Genomic DNA, 18,116 nt, shown 5'->3' on the forward strand with positions numbered 1-18,116 from the left:
TGCCGACACACTTTCTGTGTCACTCTGACATCACGGAGTGCGGCATCTTAAAGGGATGATTGAGTACGCAGGGGTCAGCCGATTATTAATCAGCTGCGTGATTGGGGCGGTTGAGGCGGTGTCTTGAGCTGCCAAGTGGGATTTCCACTAGAGCTCACTGTACAAAAACTCGTTTCAATAGTTATATTTAAACAATAACCACAGTTTGAGTGCATGCGTGCTTTATTTCCCTGGTGGGAGTTGCATTTTCTGGAAGAGTTTTTGTTAGTTTGTTTGGTAATAACTGCGTCATGACTGAGGATACATTGTTTCGGGAGAGACTTCATACGTACAAGATTTCTCGAAAGCCACACATGTTCAGCTCATTTTAGTCGTTTTCAGGATTTGAGGTTGATAACAGTTGACTAACAGCAATGAAGCTTATACAGAGCACACTGTAAGTCCAAGTCATTAGTTTTACCTTTGGGTAATTGACCACACTGTTGTGTAACTGCTGTACTGACAAGGGGAGAAGTCAAACTGCTGCACTGCCACCAGGATCTTTTGGGATATGATGTTCATTCATCAGTGTATTCATGTGAAGAGGTTTTTCCAAAAGGTTATGGGTATACCCCACAAAAACATAACATATCTGATGGGGAGTTCTATCCTCAAACCTCATTGGTCCAGACTGCACCCTACACATCTCCCCCTCTTCTGACAGCCTGTGTGCCCGCACTGTCATCTACGCCTATATCAATTTGGACGACTTGCTCTGTATTCATCATATTGCTTTGCATTTTTGAATGTGTTCCAGTATTACTCTGTGTATCATTATGTAAACACACAAAATGTTGATAATATAGTATGCTTTACTCATTATACTTTGCTCTGGTAAACCTGGCAAACCTTGAAGAAGGCATTTGTCAAATTAGTTAATAATAATGATAATAAGATTAAAAAAACTCTTAGCAGGGTAAATGCCAGACAAAGAGGTGAAAGGTGCTGAGATGCTTTAGTTTGGAGCAGAGGAGAGTGGTAGTGGTTTGGTTCAAATCCTAATTAGAGTCAACCCTCAGGAGTACTTCCATGTCTACAATTCATCACAGTTGGGTTTTGTTTTGGGGGGGGACTGGTGAGATTGAGCCACCGTGTCTTGATTACAACAGGTTCCTTTTATTGCAGGCCCAGCACTGCTACTGCATAATTAGATGACAGGTTTCAGGGTCAAACCCCTAAAGGTGTCAACAGTGATCCAGCCTGCTACATATGAGTCAATGACACGTGATGTCTTTCCTTTATATTGCACAAGGGTGAAGGTCAGCGTCTTGATGAATAAAAATAAACCGGTCATATTTTATTTTTCTTGTGAAGGGGTCATTTTATTGTAGCTGTACTGCAGTGTGGAAAAGAGATCATTTGAGCTGTACATTTGTGACAAGAAAAGAAATGCATTAAAGTACACTCCATGAAAACCATATTACACTGCATTTTCAAAGGCTACATTTAATATTTTTCTTTGAAACATTCCTCACATGGAATGTGTTACAAGATTTTAAAAAATAATTTTAGCCTCAAAGCTAAACTCTAGGAGAAGGCCTGCACTTGCCTTTAATTCACTTGTTAAAGGTCCCTAGCAACAGGTTCCCCTTAACTCCCCCACCCCCCCACTGCTTGAGGGATCTCTGTTGGCAACAGTAAACAATAGTAGCGGCAACATAGTAGAGCACATCAAATCCCAGACACAACACATCGAGCTTGGGAGGAATCACAAAAACGCATTGGGGGGGGGTAAGTGCAGCTGCAAAGTGTTCGTGTCTGGAGTACTGCAGGCAGTCCTCAAATCAGTACCGCATCAAATCATTATAAATCAGTTATGTATGGTTTCAACTAATACAGAAGAGAGGATAAACTATGCTTCAGTCACTGCTGCTGCATGGTCCCTTACAGCAGGACCTTAGTTTTGTCTTTTGCAGGAAGTACTTTGCACAGGTAGAACATTCAGTAGCTTATTCAGGGTAACTCACAGTGAAGTTGATGGCAGATGCAAAGGTTTGACCTGGTGGCAATCCCTTTCCTGTGTTGTAAAGTATATAGAACTAATGTAATGTAGTTGCCTTTTTGTTATATATGAAACATTGTAATTACCTTAGTACCTTTATTTAAGGTACATTTACCTTAAAATTACAGTTTTCCATTGGTAAACACTACTACTCCTTTTAAACACTGCAGTAAAACAAAGGTATACTGAAACTACAATGACTGTAGTGGTTAAAACTGCATCTATTGTTGATTAGTTTGTATGGATCTACAATGGTATTTCTTATTAACAGTTTAGTACACACTGCACTGTAAAAACTGTCAATTGTAAAACAAATGTCTGCAAACTATACTTGTTTTTCTGTATTTGTTTATTAGGAGGGGATAAGTCCTCGAAAGGAAGACATGAAATATAGTGGTAAAGTTATAGATACAAACTAATTCATTTTTATTTGGCAAGTTAAATATTATGACTCCTGTTTTTTTGTATTGAAATATCTAGCTTTCACAAGGAGAACAACTTCACTGCTATGAAGTCATGCAGGTATTCCTAGGGAGTCAGGGCCTTCATAAATAGTGGAACGCTCCAACAATGTAATACAAGAATGCATTCACTTCACCCACGTGATAATGTATAAGGGCACCATTTAAAAAATCATGCTACTTCAGTTGTTCTTTTGAAACTGTTATACTTTCATTTCTGATTATATTTTTTCTTCAGTTCTACAAACCACATTCTTATCCTACTTCCTATCATCTGTAAAATCTCAAGCTGTGTACATATCTGTTTGGTGTCTGATACAGTGCAAGCTTAAAACATATGAATAGTATGGCCCTCATATGCATTTATCATACCCTGTGGGAAACCGGCAGTATAATCCAACTATAAAAGACAGACAATCAAAACATTTTCTTCCTTAGACATTTCTGCACACAAAGCAACATGCAGCGTGTGACAGTTCACTCTTACAAATTGCAGAATTGTGTTATCTTGTGTTTCCATTATTTGTTGAAGTTGCTGATACATTTTTAATACATTCTCTTTGTTAGTATTTGTGTTTGAATTTAAAATGTTGTTTTCTCATAGGGTGTTTGGCTTTGGATTTGGCTTTGGCTTTAAATTGGTGTAGTTTCTTCCTCTTCTTATTTTACAAGGATAGAGTAGGTGAGTGGATGGATCAAATTACTTCTGTAATAAACAGTAGGGGACATTTTATAGCCTATTCTCAAATGCTGTTTTCTGGTCTTCCCTCAATCTGAGTTCTTACCCTTACTAACCTTGTTCCCCATCTCTGTCTTAGAGCCCAACTTCAGGGCAGTCTTACGAGCCCTGTAGCTATGCTCAGTGCGCTGTCTGCACACTCCTCTCTTAATTAAGAAATTGGGGTTTTTGAGAGACATTGAGACAGCTGGGAGTTTACATTTTGTTTCAGCTTACACAAAAAGAAACAACAAAAAAGAACGTGCAGATTTGAAGGTGCCCAGTGTGGAAATCGATTAAACAATATATATAAAATTATAAATTATGAAAAGGAGATCTCAGATAAGGGCCACAATGTTTCCTGAGTTTTGTGCAAAATTAGCTCCCAGTAACTTAATTGGTCTGATTAGCTGATTATTTGGATCAATCAAAACCATCAATCAAAAACATTCTGTTACAGGAAGTGCACCTTAAATCAAAATTATATTTCAAGCGATGATCTGTACAACACATGAAGCATTTCTTAACCATGTCCCTAAAGCACCTGATTTTCTAATGACTCCCCCAGCCAATTCCTCCCAGATATCCATCATTCTTCTCCTCACAATTTAATAGTAAGATTAAGGATCTGTGTTTTTAGGGCAGAAATGCCATCATGCAGCAGCTGGGACCTCACCTACAGTCCTTCAAAATGATTTATTTAATCATCAGTCACAAATCACAAGCAAATCAACCTTATCATGCTTGAATCAAACATAGATATACAGCACAGCAGGGATTGCTTAATGTTATTCCTGGTGCATACATAAAACTCTGGGACACAATAAATGTCTTAAAGCTAGCAGGCACAGGTTTATTTCTTCTTTTTACCCAGGTGACCAATTAGAATCTATTTTATGTGCCTTTCAAAAGAATGAAGTTTAAGTACATTTTTTATTCTCTATTTTATAGCATTTATTAAATCACATTTACACCTTTCACTGGGTGTCATTATTTTATCTGAGGAACAGTTTTTATATATTTGTGAATATGCTTATTTTAAAAGCGTGTGAATCTTCACAGCAGTGGTAATATCCTTACAGAAACAGAAACAGAAACATTAAAGAATTATACTTAGACTGTATAGCCAATGGTATAGGGACAATAGAAACTTACTACAAGACACTGAATTTTTAGTGTGCTGCCACCCATTGGATTAGACAGCTATATGCTGTGCCATCCTTCCCATTTTCAACGACACTGAAGGACTCAGGACTCTATGCTTTTTGATCCATATAGTGTACTTTCATATTGATAGATGTATGGGTGCTAACCTTAAAAGTCCACCAATCCTGCGTGTACACTTGTCCAAAATATCAGAGAGAAAATGAAAGACCCACAAAAAACCAAGCATCATTTCTAAAAGATAAAGTATCATAGGGTTTAGTGTAATGAGTGATTTGATCTTGCCATGTGGATTAATCCCAGTTTCCTCCAGGAACTTTTTGTCATGTTAGTCATGGTGTCCTTAGAAACAAACCACCCATGCATAGCAAAGGATCCCTGATAGAATCCACTAAAGACAGAAAGAGGCCCGTTGTATTATTTTTGGTAATGTGGTGTATGTAACAGAGCATATCTCTTATTGCAGTCAGATGACCCTTTCTCTGGTTGTAAAGCTCCTCCTTTTTTCCTTCTCACAACATTCACCAACAAGACAGAGATTTTTCCACTCTCATTATCAGGGCTGGAGGCTCAATTTACCACTCTTCTGCACCATTTTTAAAAGATTGTCATAAGAACACTTTGCATACCAATCCAAATGCAGTGCTGTTTCCACACCAGATTTCCAGTAATTTAGACTTTGCATTTTTGGTATATAACTGATTCCCTAGGGAGATGTCTCCTTACTGAGGAAATTGGTGGGGGTTGCATGGATGCAGTTTTGCAAACAGCAGGCTGAAGTGATGAACGCAGGCACATGCAAATTAAATCAGCGTCTGGGTTGCAGTTAGGCCCAGAGTTGTTGATACTGTCCCTGTGCTGAGCAATGTGGTAAAACTCTGGCTGCACTGGGTTATGTAAGTGTAATGGAGGCACCTTCAAGGGGCACTGGCTGGATGTGAGCTTTGAGGAGAACTGTTACTATGTTCTCCAGCAGTACTGTACACCTGCCTTAATGAGAAATGTGAAATATGTACCCTCAGGAGCATTCCTTTTCCTTCATGAAGCCTACGTACAGACACGTTTGAACGGCTCTCTTCACAGGAGCAGTGCGTGCCTGTCCTGCATTGAGTTATAGAATTCCAATATTTATAGTAACCAGCTTGTTGCCCAATTGAATCGACCCATCCCATTCTGGAACATATTGTGCCTACAAGAGTTAACATTATTTTAAGGCACTACATCCATGTCAGATCACATTAATCCAATGGCCAAGTCAAATTGGATAAACCAAAAGCCATTCATGGCTTTTTTGGGTTTATACCACAATAATTTTAAATAAACATGTTGTATGGTCGATTCATTGCATTGAGCAAGCCTGGGCACCTCTGGTCCTGTAGAGCCTCAGTTCAGCAGTCTTTTAAAGTCTCTCAAAAGCACCAGTCTCTGAAGAACTGGGAAAATGTCTGTGAAGCCAATAATTAGCTGAATTAGGTAGTTAGCAGCTCAGGTAGAATGAAAATCTAAAGACACTCTGGGCCTTCTGGACTGGAGCTGTGCATCACTGGGTTAGATGACATGTCAGATATTGACCAAGTAGACCTGGTGCTAAAGATAAGGAATACTCCCTACTAGTCCCCCACAGGAACCTGAACAACATAAATATAACCACGCATCACAACAGGGAGCTTGGCCTGTCATTTCAGACTGGAAGCTGCTCTTGGAAAGCAGTTTACAGTTTTTACATGAGTAACAGAAAGTGTTTAAAATAGTTCTGTAGTAGGCTAGATTGCAACTGCCCTGTATTTCTAGACAGTTACACTACAGTTTGTTGAGAGCAAAAGAAAGGAACAGTTAATGTAATTTTCCCCACAAATGAAATTACTTACAAAAAATGCAAATTATTTCAGTCACTGGAATATAATTTATACTAGAAACAAGGGCCACAAATAATTCAAGTGTCCTTTCTGACAGATAAAGTATCACAGTGCTTAGTGTAATAAGTGATCTGATCTTACTGTGTGGATGAAATCTGACAGGGCTTTTGTGGCAAACAAGATGCTTATTGTCATAAGGAAATCTGAAGTTATTTCCATATGTTTTGCTTCAGTAACTCTAAAGAATACCACATTATTAATGCCTAGCGCCATTCAGATTAAAAAACATGATTAAAATCTCTGTGCTCAAGAGCTTTACAATGGATTTCTTGTTGTTTTTTGCTTTAACAAAGACACTGGCAAAGATGGAAGGCCTGACTGAACACCGAAGCCTGCAGATTGAGCACCAAATTGAAGGTCTACACAATCAAATCAGACATGTGCAAGAACAGGTATGTGTTTGGATGTTTTCAACCTCATTTTTCTTCAAATTAAAATATTATGCAGTCTATTTAGAGCCCACTTTGTTTTGCATTTGTACATGTGTATTTAACCAAACACACAAGAAGTTGTGAAATTAAACTCTTTGCTTCAGCAGGTTCTCTTAGTAGATTCCCCTCGTGGGCCGGGTCGCCCAGTCGGCTCCACTGTATGTCTATACCTGTCTCTAATGCTGAATTGAATTTGATTGATGTGTCTCGGCTGTACATTGTGGTTCCCCAGCGTTCCTGGAGTTTAGTACAGAGTCGACACCGAATGTCTTGTTTGTCTTTCCAGTGGAGTATCACCCTGGGGAGCCCCTGGCAGGACAAAGCTTGCAGAAGAATTTGTTTCATTCTGTTGACAGTTTGTACGTCACCTGTTTTTGCGTTGTGCCACGTGAAGAGAGGGAGGCTGTACACATCGGCAAACTGTCATTCTTTTACCACAATATATTATCTACTTTCTAGGTCGTTAGTGTGCAGGCTTTTTATAAAGGACAGCAGAGTTATCAGGTGCTTTTGAGATGTTTTTTCAGAGAAATACTGAAACAAAACCTGTCTATAAGGAAGGCTTTAGTCCTACCAGTCAGTTTTTCTTTTGAGTAGTCCCACAGGAACAAGAACATGTTGTATTGTGTAATGATTATGAAATACTTAAATGGAAGAGATATTGTTTTCTATTCTGTCTTCTATACTGCTTTAAAAAAAATATTTCCTTTGGCAAAAATAAATGCATACTCAACAGAATGAGGAGAAGAAGTGCTCAAAATCCAGAAAGGCTTAAAAGTCAAGTCAAACCTGACCTTTGCTCAGAACAGAAACCAGAGGATACCGATGACACTAAACGCTATGCTCTTACAAAAATGTTCAAGATTTACAGACGAGCTATCACACACTGTGAAAACTATGAAAATGTTTTCAACTTGCTGTCGCTTGCTACATCTATTCATCTAACCTTTATGGTTACAATCACAAAATGTGGTGGATGTTTAACTCTGGAGTGAGCTTTCACAATTACTCCGTTATCAGACTGCAAGCGCTCGTCCTCTGTTACACACCATGGGCAAGACCGAACACAACCCAGCGATGGATGCAATGTCGGTTGCCGTGCTGTCTGTCAATGCGCTCCCGAGTCCCGACTTGTGTAGGCCGTGAGTCAGGTGGCATGTTAACAATGGAGCACTCTGTCACGCTGTCAGGATCCAGCTGTCAGCTCTCCACACACCTGCGCCTCCAGTCTCCTTAAAGTGGCCTGGCTGATAACGTCTACTCAGCTCCAGAGGAAATGTAATCTACTCTATTGTTCAAGGTTTAATTGTACGCATTTTCATGTGTGTATTAGATCTGAAACACGATGCAGCTTCCAATTGTTTTGAGAGTCCCGCATCATAGATATAATCTGATTAAGTATACAAGATAGCGAGAAAATCAAAAGCCAATGCACAGGAGTGGTGGCTTTAAAAAAAAAGGGCTGGACGGAATAAAATTACTTAAAAAACAACAACAACACACAATTTATCCATCCATCTTGTTTAATTCCCTGCTTGTTGGTGATATATATTTTTATTTCAAAACGAAATTGAAATGTAAAAGTGATGACTATGGTTGAATGCTTCATAATCATTTATTCTGATAGTTTCCAGGATAGCTCTAACTATAATTAAATCAGAGATCCACAGAACTAGAACATAAGAAAGTTTACAAACGAGAGGAGGAAATTCAACTCATCGTGCAACTTCTCCAGGCGAGCTGCACAGTCCAATACACAAGCATTGTTTCACTAATCAAGAATAACACAACCTTCAGTCTCTCATTGACACGTATATAAAAACTGACTCCCCAGGACCAGGAATGGAGATCACTGCTTGGGAATGGCGTAGGCATCCCTACTACAGCAGCTGAAAATAACAGTTCAACTGGTTTCTCTTTAATCAAATGCAGATCCTATCAGAAGAAGAGAAGAGAAAATTGCTTGTGCAGGCCGTTAGCAACCAGCATCGGTATCAGAGGCAGGTGGAAATGCTTGAGTTGCGGCTTCAGGTGAGTGTGAAGCAGCCCAGCTGGTTCATTTGACTACTGAGGTGCATGACCCGCATGAGTGCTATATCTACAGAAGTTTAATCATTAAATTACATATGTAATTTTCATGAATTTCATTTATTGTTGATATTAACACTACATTACTGAACTGTTTCCCCCCACCCGCGAACAGCATGAATCATGTCCGGTTACCACACGGCAAACACACCCCTCCCACAGAAAAGAAATGTGATCGTTCCAACTACAGAAATTCAATACACAATGCATTCAATTACCTATTTTATCTCGTGGTGAATCATTTATTAAACAGTTTTATTAACTCTACCAGAAACTTGCTGGTACCCTATTGTGTTATGATGTATAAGTAGTAGAAAGTGGCATCTGACGATACATTAAAACACAATAGCATACCTTTCTGTACTTCTATACTTTCTGTACTATATGCACAACACATTGTTCTTTGTGCTTTGTTGTTTGTGTACATTTGTTCTTTATGTAAGTGGCTCAGTCTATAACAGCAATCGGCAATGCAAGGTTCACCACTTAGATCCTGTACTTGCTTTAGATAGTCTTTAGATGAAGTCTGCTACATGAGTAAAGTTTAGATTACCTTGCAGGTTCTCTCTCTGTTTCCTATGCAGTGATATAGTTTCACTACAGTGTGCCAAGTCAATGTAAACTCTCTACAAATAAAAGAGTTTCAGAGAGATGGCTTAAAGAAGACTGGGTTTTCAGTTTTCATTTTTCTCACTTACACGAACACGTTAAATGTGTGTCTGTGTGTTTTTTTTTTCTTTTTCTTTTTAGCACATGGAGGATGAACTACACCAACTGATTGGAGAGAGAGAACTGCAGGAGTGCCTCACCACCCACACAGAGTACACAGCACCTTTCTTCTTTCTTAAAAATGTTTACATGGTAACATTTTTAGTTTTTTTTTCCCAAGGTGCTATTGGATTTCACCTGTGAAGGCCTATTGCTTAGTTCCCTCTGTATCGTCCTTAGAAATTCCCTCCGATTCCCTCCCACTGAAAACCCTTCTTTATTGTTTCAACCAGGCAGGGCTGCTAACTGCAGAAGAACAAACAAACATGTCATCGTGATCTTTTTCGTTTCAGTTCAGGCCTTTTTGAAGAAAACAGAAGCTGGTTCATGGTTGAGTTCAGTGTCTGTCAATGTGAAATTGCTCTAAATGGAAAACATTCCTGGCAATTTGAAAACATCACACGCGCATAAAGAAGTGAAACCATGTTCATTGGAAAATTGGGATTGGACAAAAGTCTGATGTTTTCAGTCTGATGCAGTCACAGCAAATTTCCTTCAATGTAAAAACCATTGCTTTTGATGAATGTCAGTATATGTGTGTGGAATACCAATGACTTTCATGTAGGAATCAACTGATGCTTTTAAACAGGATCACATTTTAGACAGTTTTTAGACATTTTTCAGTTTTTGTGAAACTATCCTAGCTTTAAAATAACGTGTGTGTATATATATATAAAAATATATATTTGAACATTGTTAAGACAATTTATAGTAGTTACATGACCCAGGGCTTTTGTTTGAAATATTTATTCACACCTTCTACACTTCTCAAATTATTAGATCATATATACCAGCACCATTGTCTAGTGTGCTGTTATCACAAACTTCAGTTAATTCATTTATGTATCCAGCACTTTGTTGTTTTATGTGTGGGGGCGTGAGTGCTGAAGCTCAAACAGTTCTGTAAGAATTTCCAGTCTGACAAAGTGTCTTTCAGCCCGTCAGAAACCGCAGTGTTATTTTTCCTTGCACCGTGGCGCTGTAACCGAGTCCTTCAATGACACACTATTAGGCCCGTCACTCAAATTGCAGAGCCCTGACAAAACAAATCAAATGCTGAAATCTCAGCAGATGTTTATCTCTCACTACAACTGACAATATAAACCTATGTTATTCTTGCTGGGAGCTGATTGGAGAGAGAGCTGATTTCACTTTGACAGACACTGAATCACCAACAATGAAACAACAATAAAGCTCTTTGAAACCGCTCCAGTGTATATATATTTAAATATCTCTCTATGTCTATCTGTCTATCTCTACCCTGATTGTTTTCAATGATTTAGGACACTGGAACCCTGTTCTAGGACTTCGAATAGCAGTGAATCACTATCTCCTACCACTTCCAAGTACTTTCAAGACAAACCTACTTACAAGACTGAGTTTGCTGGAGGCAGTGAGTTTGGCAAGCCCAACAACATAGTAGGACCTGTTGCATCTCCGTACACTCCCTTGGACGGCCTTTCTGGTAAATACATGTGGAATAAGCTGACACAATTGCACACACTGAATTGGGATGCAGGTATAGTTACACATTGGAGCTCAGTTTTCCAGTATGTTCTCGTCTGGATGTAGAAAGGTGCGATGACTCATTCCATGACAGGATGTTCTAAAGCAGAATTAAATTAATGACTGGACACAGATTTTGGTACATCTCAGAAAAGCAGGGTCCCTAGCCTCTTCTGACTCACCAAAATAGATGGTTTAATGTTGTCTTCTCAACAGACAACTTCCATCCAGTCCAAACACCACTTCTTCTCACATCTGACAACATCGGGGCAGGTTCTAAACAGGGATGGGGAAAAACTAGATATCTAATTATAAACAAAATGTAGTAGAATATTTATATCAGACATATTGTAGGAGGAAAATAAGAAGGAACTTGCAATGAGCGATATCTCCCTCGCTCATAAAAAGTTATGTTACCATTTGTTATATATTTTTTAATTTTATTTGTGGGCTAAAGCTTTTTAAATAATGTTTCTTAATGCTACATTGTTTTCAGATCTGTCTATGCTGCAGGACTCCTCCGGCACAGCATCCCTCGTGACAAGAGATGACATCAGCGAGTCAGGAGGAAGTGTGGCCACTGTAATCTCCATGGGTTCGGCCTTAACCAGGTGACAGTACCACATTCAAGGACCTAAAAGAGCTAGGAATACTGCTTGGATTAATAATAATAATTGATTGTTATATAGCGTCTTCCAGAAATCACCACCAACAATAAAACAACTTAATTTAATTATATTCCCATCACACAGCACAGCTTGATCACAGATTTGTGAAAGTCATGTGAGAGTATGCATGCTTGAATGTTATATGTGTATAGAGGTGTGAGTGTGTTTATGTGTTTCTACACTGTAGGCCTACAGAAGTATACATACACACATATTTATGTGGTTCTCTGTGTAGAAATACTCACTCAAAGTCTCCTGGAAAGACCTGGAGTCTAGGATTCAATTAAGTCCTCCTTTGATGTCCATCTACAACAACCGTATCTATAATCTTCGGTTCTTTTCTCATTTAGGAGTTTCTGCAGGGGATAGGTTAGACGCAGGTACGCCCAGTTAGATTTATTTTGGTATGTAGGGCAGTTTGTCCCATTTTTCAGTATTTCTCTTTACACAATATCTATCATGATTCAAATAATTTACAAATACCCAGGAGAGAGCTAGTTGGGAAAACAAATCTCGTGTTGTAAGTCACCTCAGCTGTTTCAGTGTCTCCTCATGTCTGGTGCATTGTTCGAATCCCTAACACGTGGCATTGTTGCAGCTCTGCTGGTTGTCTGCGAGTGACAGAAGTGAATCCTGCGGGGCACTTTGTCCGGCTGTACAATACCTCAGTGGACAGCAACCTGGATCTGAGTGGCTACATGCTGCAACAGCGAATAGGGGGCTGTCCGGTGGCTGTCTACCGTATCCCACAACACACCTGGATGCCCGCTGGCGAGTGCATCACGGTATATTACTGCTAGGACCTTGTGGATGCTGGTTTTCAAACTGGAACCTGTGCCATTTAGTGCTCTTGGTCCGAGAATTCCCTTTGCATGAAAACCTCCCCATGCTATTTCTTTAAAGAGCCGCAGATTTATCTTATGGGGGACTATGTGTTCATTATTGTTATGCTCGAGTTCAGATGAGAATCAATGGAAAACCCTGAGAGATGTGTTACGCACTATAAGATCCCTGCATCATGAGCAGAACAGGCCATTTAACCAACCCCAGCTCGCAATTTTTAGGGTTTTTAAACTGAATGATTCTCTTCCAGTGTCAGACTGAATTAGGAGCAGCTCCCAGTTCATTAGACTCCACAACATAGCACTAATGATTATATTTGAAGGCAACAAGGGTGATCAGTGTGATTTATGCCCCTTCTATGAAGTTTTCATTATTGTAAAAATGCTTAAATCTTGTCAAGACCAAGGCCTAGACCAAATCAAAACTTTGACCTATCCAGATTGCTGACACAAACCCGATTGTGGTTTAATTTAGTGTCGGTAGCCACTTCCTACAACTCGTAAATAAAGCCATGGTTGTTATTCAGAGTTCATGGGTAAGACAAAGTTTTGATCTTACGGAGGCCTTTGTAATGAATACATATTAGTCAATGTCTAACTGAAATCAGTGTTCAGACAATACACTCATACTTCAGCCATTTGTTTTAAATAGTGCTATTCAAAATCAGGAATGCTGTAGTTCTATGATTCTACAGGCTGTGTCACCTCTGCCTCTCCAATTATCCGCACACTTTTCCTGTTAGAGGACTGTTGTGTGGTTTGTACTGGCACTCCGAAATGTAGACCACAAAGAAGGTGACAGTTTTTTTGATGTACTGTAGTTCACATCAGTGTTTAATCATGAAGTGAGTATAACAGGGGTTTCTCAGTGTAAAACCCAGCAGAGATTGTTGTTTCTTTTGAACGTGAGAAGTATTAAGAAGGATTAACTTCCATTCAACCAGGTCAATCAAGAATTTGGTTAAATAAACTACCAGTCTAGAAACCTTTAAAGCGGTGGGTCCCAACTCTGGGGTGTTGACTACATTTGAGGTCGGCACTGTAAGGGAATGGGATTTCCGATTTTTTCCTTATTTTTTTGGAAATCTAATATAAAATCAAGTTAAAATGTTTTTAAACACTGTAAAATTTAAGTTTAAACAGCAAGGCAATATTAATGACAGATAAATGTTGAACCTGTTTGTGAAACATTTTAAAATCAGAGAACAAATTGCCAGTATTTAAATGTCATCCCAGGAAAGGAAAGTTTTAGGAAGCAATGTATTAAAGGTAGAATAGCAACCCCCCCATTGAAACCTAAAATGAAGTAGTGACCTCATTCATTCCCTCACTGACTGTTACTATTGTCTGCATTATGACTTGGCTTTGCTAGACCTTCCTCCAGGGATTTGCCTCGGCTCTCGTCTCTTGTTAGTTTCTGACGAGTGATGAGTATTCTTTTTTTTCTGCCACAGATTTGGGCAGGGGGGGCAAGGGTGTCTCACAGCCCTCCCTCAGACCTTGTGTGGGCAGAACTTCTGAGATTTCGGACAGGCACAGAATGCACCACTGTCCTGTGCAAACCAAGTGGCCAGGTGGGAAACAACAACAAGAAAAAATACCCTTTTTATACAATTATTGACACCCTATCATTGCTCTCCACAAAGCATTCTAAACAATCTTGCCTGAATGCATTATTCCATATGATGATGCCGGGGAAGTAGTAAATCTATTCTGAGGGTAAAAGGTTTCTATTTCACTAAGATTAACACTACTTCTGACTCCTTCATTTAATAGTAGCCTGTGGTCTCGAATTATGATGTTTACCAATCTCAGCAGGGTATTAAAACACCCATAACTTAAACATTATATATATATATATATATATATATATAAATTCCAGTATTACTTTTGTACTGGCGTCCCATCCTGGGTGTATTCCTGCCTTGTGCCCTGTGCCTGCTGGGATCGGTTCCGGCTTTCCCACGATTCTCACCAGGATAAGCGGTTTCGAAAATGGATGGTATTTGTGCACAGTAAAACCAAACACAGTGTGCAATATTTATTTTGTTAAAGTGTGGGAAATGGCCATAGGAGTGGGTTGGTAAAGAATAGACCCAACACCACTGAAATTCTGAACAGTGATTGCTGAAGGTTGCCCCCTTGTGCTCACACTGTGTCAGTACAGCACAGAGCACCTAACTTTCAACCTTCTGCAGTGTCTAGCTAATGTTCTAGCTAACAAATGGATCAGAAAGGTAAATAGGTCACTAAATGCACAGATCTCCTCAACTCCTCAACTTCCTAATGTATTTTTATGCAATGCGACTGGGATTTGGGGCTCTTCTTTTGTACGCACTTTTAGTTTGTCTTAATTTGTATTTCCCCCACAAGGCTGTCGCTTGGCACGTGCCCACCCATCAGCCCTCCAGCCTCTTCCCCTTTGACAGCGCGGCAGTGGCTTCCAATGTGAAAAGAAGCCGAGGCCAGAAGCCCACAGCTGCAGATTCCCCACACAGTGAACCAGTCACAGCAGAACAGTGGCACACAAGGGGCATGTTCTCTTCAAAAGCAAAGCGGTAAAACCCATGAGGGTCTACTTTGGTCTGCATTTGAAGCAAGGATATCTGGTAACTGATTGTAAAGTTGCCAGTTGGACCTCATAGCTTCAGTCTAGAAGTGTTCTGAAATGGTGAGAAAAAGGCCACCACCTCACCCAACGCCTCTTCTGAAGAATGATCCTAGCTTTGACCTCTCAGAAAAAAAACTGCTTCTCATTCATTAGTGTCCTGCTTCTTGATTAAGACAACAATGCAGTCCCATTAGTCTCTAGGATGTCTGCAAATCGCCTCATTAGTAATTATATAAAACAAATTTCCACTCATCAGTAGTGCTTACCCGGCTATAGGCCGTAATTCCCAAAACAACAAGTTTCTTTCAATGTGTGAACAGTGTTAGAAATGCCTCCTCTAATTTCCCCAAAGCCTAATGTTTAATTCAGGACTCGGTTTTGACTGATCTGCACAACAACAATGCCTGACATTAGTTATTGTGTATTTGAGCCGCTCGACGCCACATAAATGTGATTGATTCTTTTTAATAAGGAGCGCATTGGTAAATCTATCTGACAGATCGTTATCTAGGTGCTGATGTGCTAATTATGTTAATATATTGGCACTCCAGGGCAAAGTCGCATGTTTCTTGCTGGTTGTGATTTCTTTTTATGTGTGACAGCTGGTTGGAAATTAAGACATCGACTGCCAACAGTAAATACAGACCACTTCCTCCTCTTCCCCATATATCTGCCTGAATGGCATGCTGTTTTATTTCACCTCACGGAGTAGCTGTGTTGTACAAGCCAACTGCCGCTCGCACTTTTCTCAGAAGTGCATTGGATGCTCACTTACAGATGTTTGTGGTCTCGGTTGTTCTTCGTTAGGGTGGGAAGGCTGCATTGCACATACAAAGTGGCTTGTGTTGTTATTTAAAAATGGCAAGATTCAATGGTCTCAATAAGCAAATATAATAAACTCATCCCTATCAGATGCGTTACTCGAATCAACTGTCAATACGTTGTGATTGTTTAAAAGCCTTACGCTCTGTTTCTCAGCGAGTGTACTGATAAAGCAGCTGATATGTCAATAAAGACTCTCTTGTTGCCTACAGTGCACAAGCTGCCACTGCATTGGATTACACCGAACTCTATATATACTCTTCCTCTCGATGGGCCAGAGTTTGGCTGCACTTAATAAAGATCCATAACAAAGAGAGACCTTTATTTTCTCTCTCACGTGGGTTTGTGCACATTCTTCTGACTGTAAACCCATTATTTAATCTTAGGATGCAGGAATACAATTCTCACTTCGGAGCCCCTTCCCCTCTCGACTCAGATCCTAGTATGGAGCGCAGCGTTGACGATGCCTATAGTGTGGAAGAGTTTGATCCCGTTGTCAATGCACTTCCATCTGGAGCACAGCTAGGTAAGCTCTGAAGACATTGAACTGGAACTCCAAGTTTCTCCATTCATTTCGACAGCCTCTTCAAAATGTTGTGTAGCTGTGACGACTATCTACAGCAGTGATTTCAGCTGAGGTTTCATGTCAAGTAATGCAAAGTTTCCTGAATTTAGGCAATGGCAGTTCAAGACCAATTTCAGAGACCACTTGTTCTCATCCAAGGTCGGCACCACCCAGATCTGCTTTGAAAACGGCTCACAGTGTAAGTGTCTTCATTACGTGGGGTAGAAATGAATACTCGTGAGAAGGAAGGGGGAAAAGCTCTGAATGAGGTGGGTCAAATAATACAACAATAGAAGTCTTCATATATTATGATGTGTGCGGTAATAAGTAATACAAAAATAGGCAGCTCTTCAGTTAAGATGTTGGGCCGTTTTGAAAACTTTTCCTGTTATAATCTGTGTGGACTGAACCCAACCTTCAAGATTGTATTTATTTATTTTAAGTCTGGAATGTAAGGTACTGTCATCTAGTTGACCTCCAAAGAACTAGTTTTACCAGGTTAAATAAAAGATATTACTCACACATTCTTTCCTACTAAATGTTCCAGTACACTCCTGTGCTTATCTGGCCTGGGCAGGATGATGCTCATTGGCCTAGCTGTGAAAACTTACACAACATATGTACGAGGGTGTGTCGGGTTGAGTCAGCAAATTGGGAAACGAATTGGGGTCAGTCATTGTTGCTGTAAACGCAGGCATTTTCCCTTTTAAAGCATAATTTCTTCCGTTCTTATTTAAATAGTGAAATAAAATCAAAGTCAGACTGCCATTCACTCTCGATGCACGTTGTCGTCTTTACAGGTGTTCCAGCCCAGACTGAACAGAAAGTGTCCCCTAGTGGCGCTGACGGCTCAAAGGACTGCCCGTTCCAAATATGGCTTCAATTTCCTGAGCTACCCTCCAATCACTGCCGATATCCACGTTATCAGAAGATAGCCCTGCCCTGCTTTGTCTTTTCCTGATATTGGATAGGGAGGATGCCGTGGCTCATCACAGCTTATTAGCACATTATGAAAAAATCCACTGTGTGCTTCTTCTTATTTACACAACAAACATTAAATGTACAGAATGCAGGCAGTCTAAGGGACCTCGGTCTGTTTTACACCAAACTTAGCTACCATAATGGAAAACAAGGGCAGTTGAACCTCACCCAGAGATCTGAAAGGCCCGGCCTGGCTTCACAATTGTTTGATGCTTCTACAGCTGAGGCTGATATGATCAAGGGATTAGAATGAGATCAACTTCAATCATTCTAGACATTTATACACAAATAAATGTCTGTTTATACAAGAAACACATTTTTTCACTTAAGGAGGCAGATTGTTAATTGTTAACAAAATTTAATCTTTGTTAATATTGAATAAAATGTGCTACTTTTGTGTGTGTGTGTCTGTGTGTGTTTTTATAGGGACACAAGGCTAGACATTTTGCTTGCCCAGATTTCTTTGCATGCTTTTGAAGAGCCTGCTTCCCAAGTGAAATATAGTTTGTGTAATATTTTTGTGGTGTTAAATAA

The 18,116-nt window shown here is 39.7% G+C and overlaps 1 protein-coding gene across 1 annotated transcript; it reads left to right on the top strand.

The window, feature by feature from the left end:
* The first annotated feature begins 2,496 nt into the window (after nucleotides 1-2,496).
* On the top strand, nucleotides 2,497-17,929 carry LOC136747842 (lamin tail domain-containing protein 2-like). Its single transcript, XM_066701091.1, has 12 exons — nucleotides 2,497-2,563; nucleotides 6,594-6,692; nucleotides 8,664-8,762; nucleotides 9,570-9,640; nucleotides 10,871-11,052; nucleotides 11,590-11,704; nucleotides 12,360-12,546; nucleotides 14,058-14,177; nucleotides 14,977-15,161; nucleotides 16,423-16,562; nucleotides 16,712-16,800; nucleotides 17,402-17,929. Exons 1-12 carry the CDS (start codon nucleotides 2,558-2,560, stop codon nucleotides 17,534-17,536), a joined length of 1,428 nt encoding a protein of 475 aa, XP_066557188.1. The 5' UTR covers nucleotides 2,497-2,557; the 3' UTR covers nucleotides 17,537-17,929.
* Nucleotides 17,930-18,116: the final 187 nt, after the last annotated feature.

Source organism: Amia ocellicauda, chromosome 4 (genome assembly GCF_036373705.1).
Source record: "Amia ocellicauda isolate fAmiCal2 chromosome 4, fAmiCal2.hap1, whole genome shotgun sequence".
Classification (NCBI taxonomy): domain Eukaryota; kingdom Metazoa; phylum Chordata; class Actinopteri; order Amiiformes; family Amiidae; genus Amia; species Amia ocellicauda.

What these genes read in the sequence shown, in the direction of transcription:
- LOC136747842 (XM_066701091.1), top strand. An exon ending in ATGGGTTCGGCCTTAACCAG is followed by an intron (nt 11,705 to 12,359) that starts GTGACAGTACCA and finishes GCATTGTTGCAG; the next exon opens with CTCTGCTGGTTGTCTGCGAG. An exon ending in TTCTCTTCAAAAGCAAAGCG is followed by an intron (nt 15,162 to 16,422) that starts GTAAAACCCATG and finishes ATTTAATCTTAG; the next exon opens with GATGCAGGAATACAATTCTC.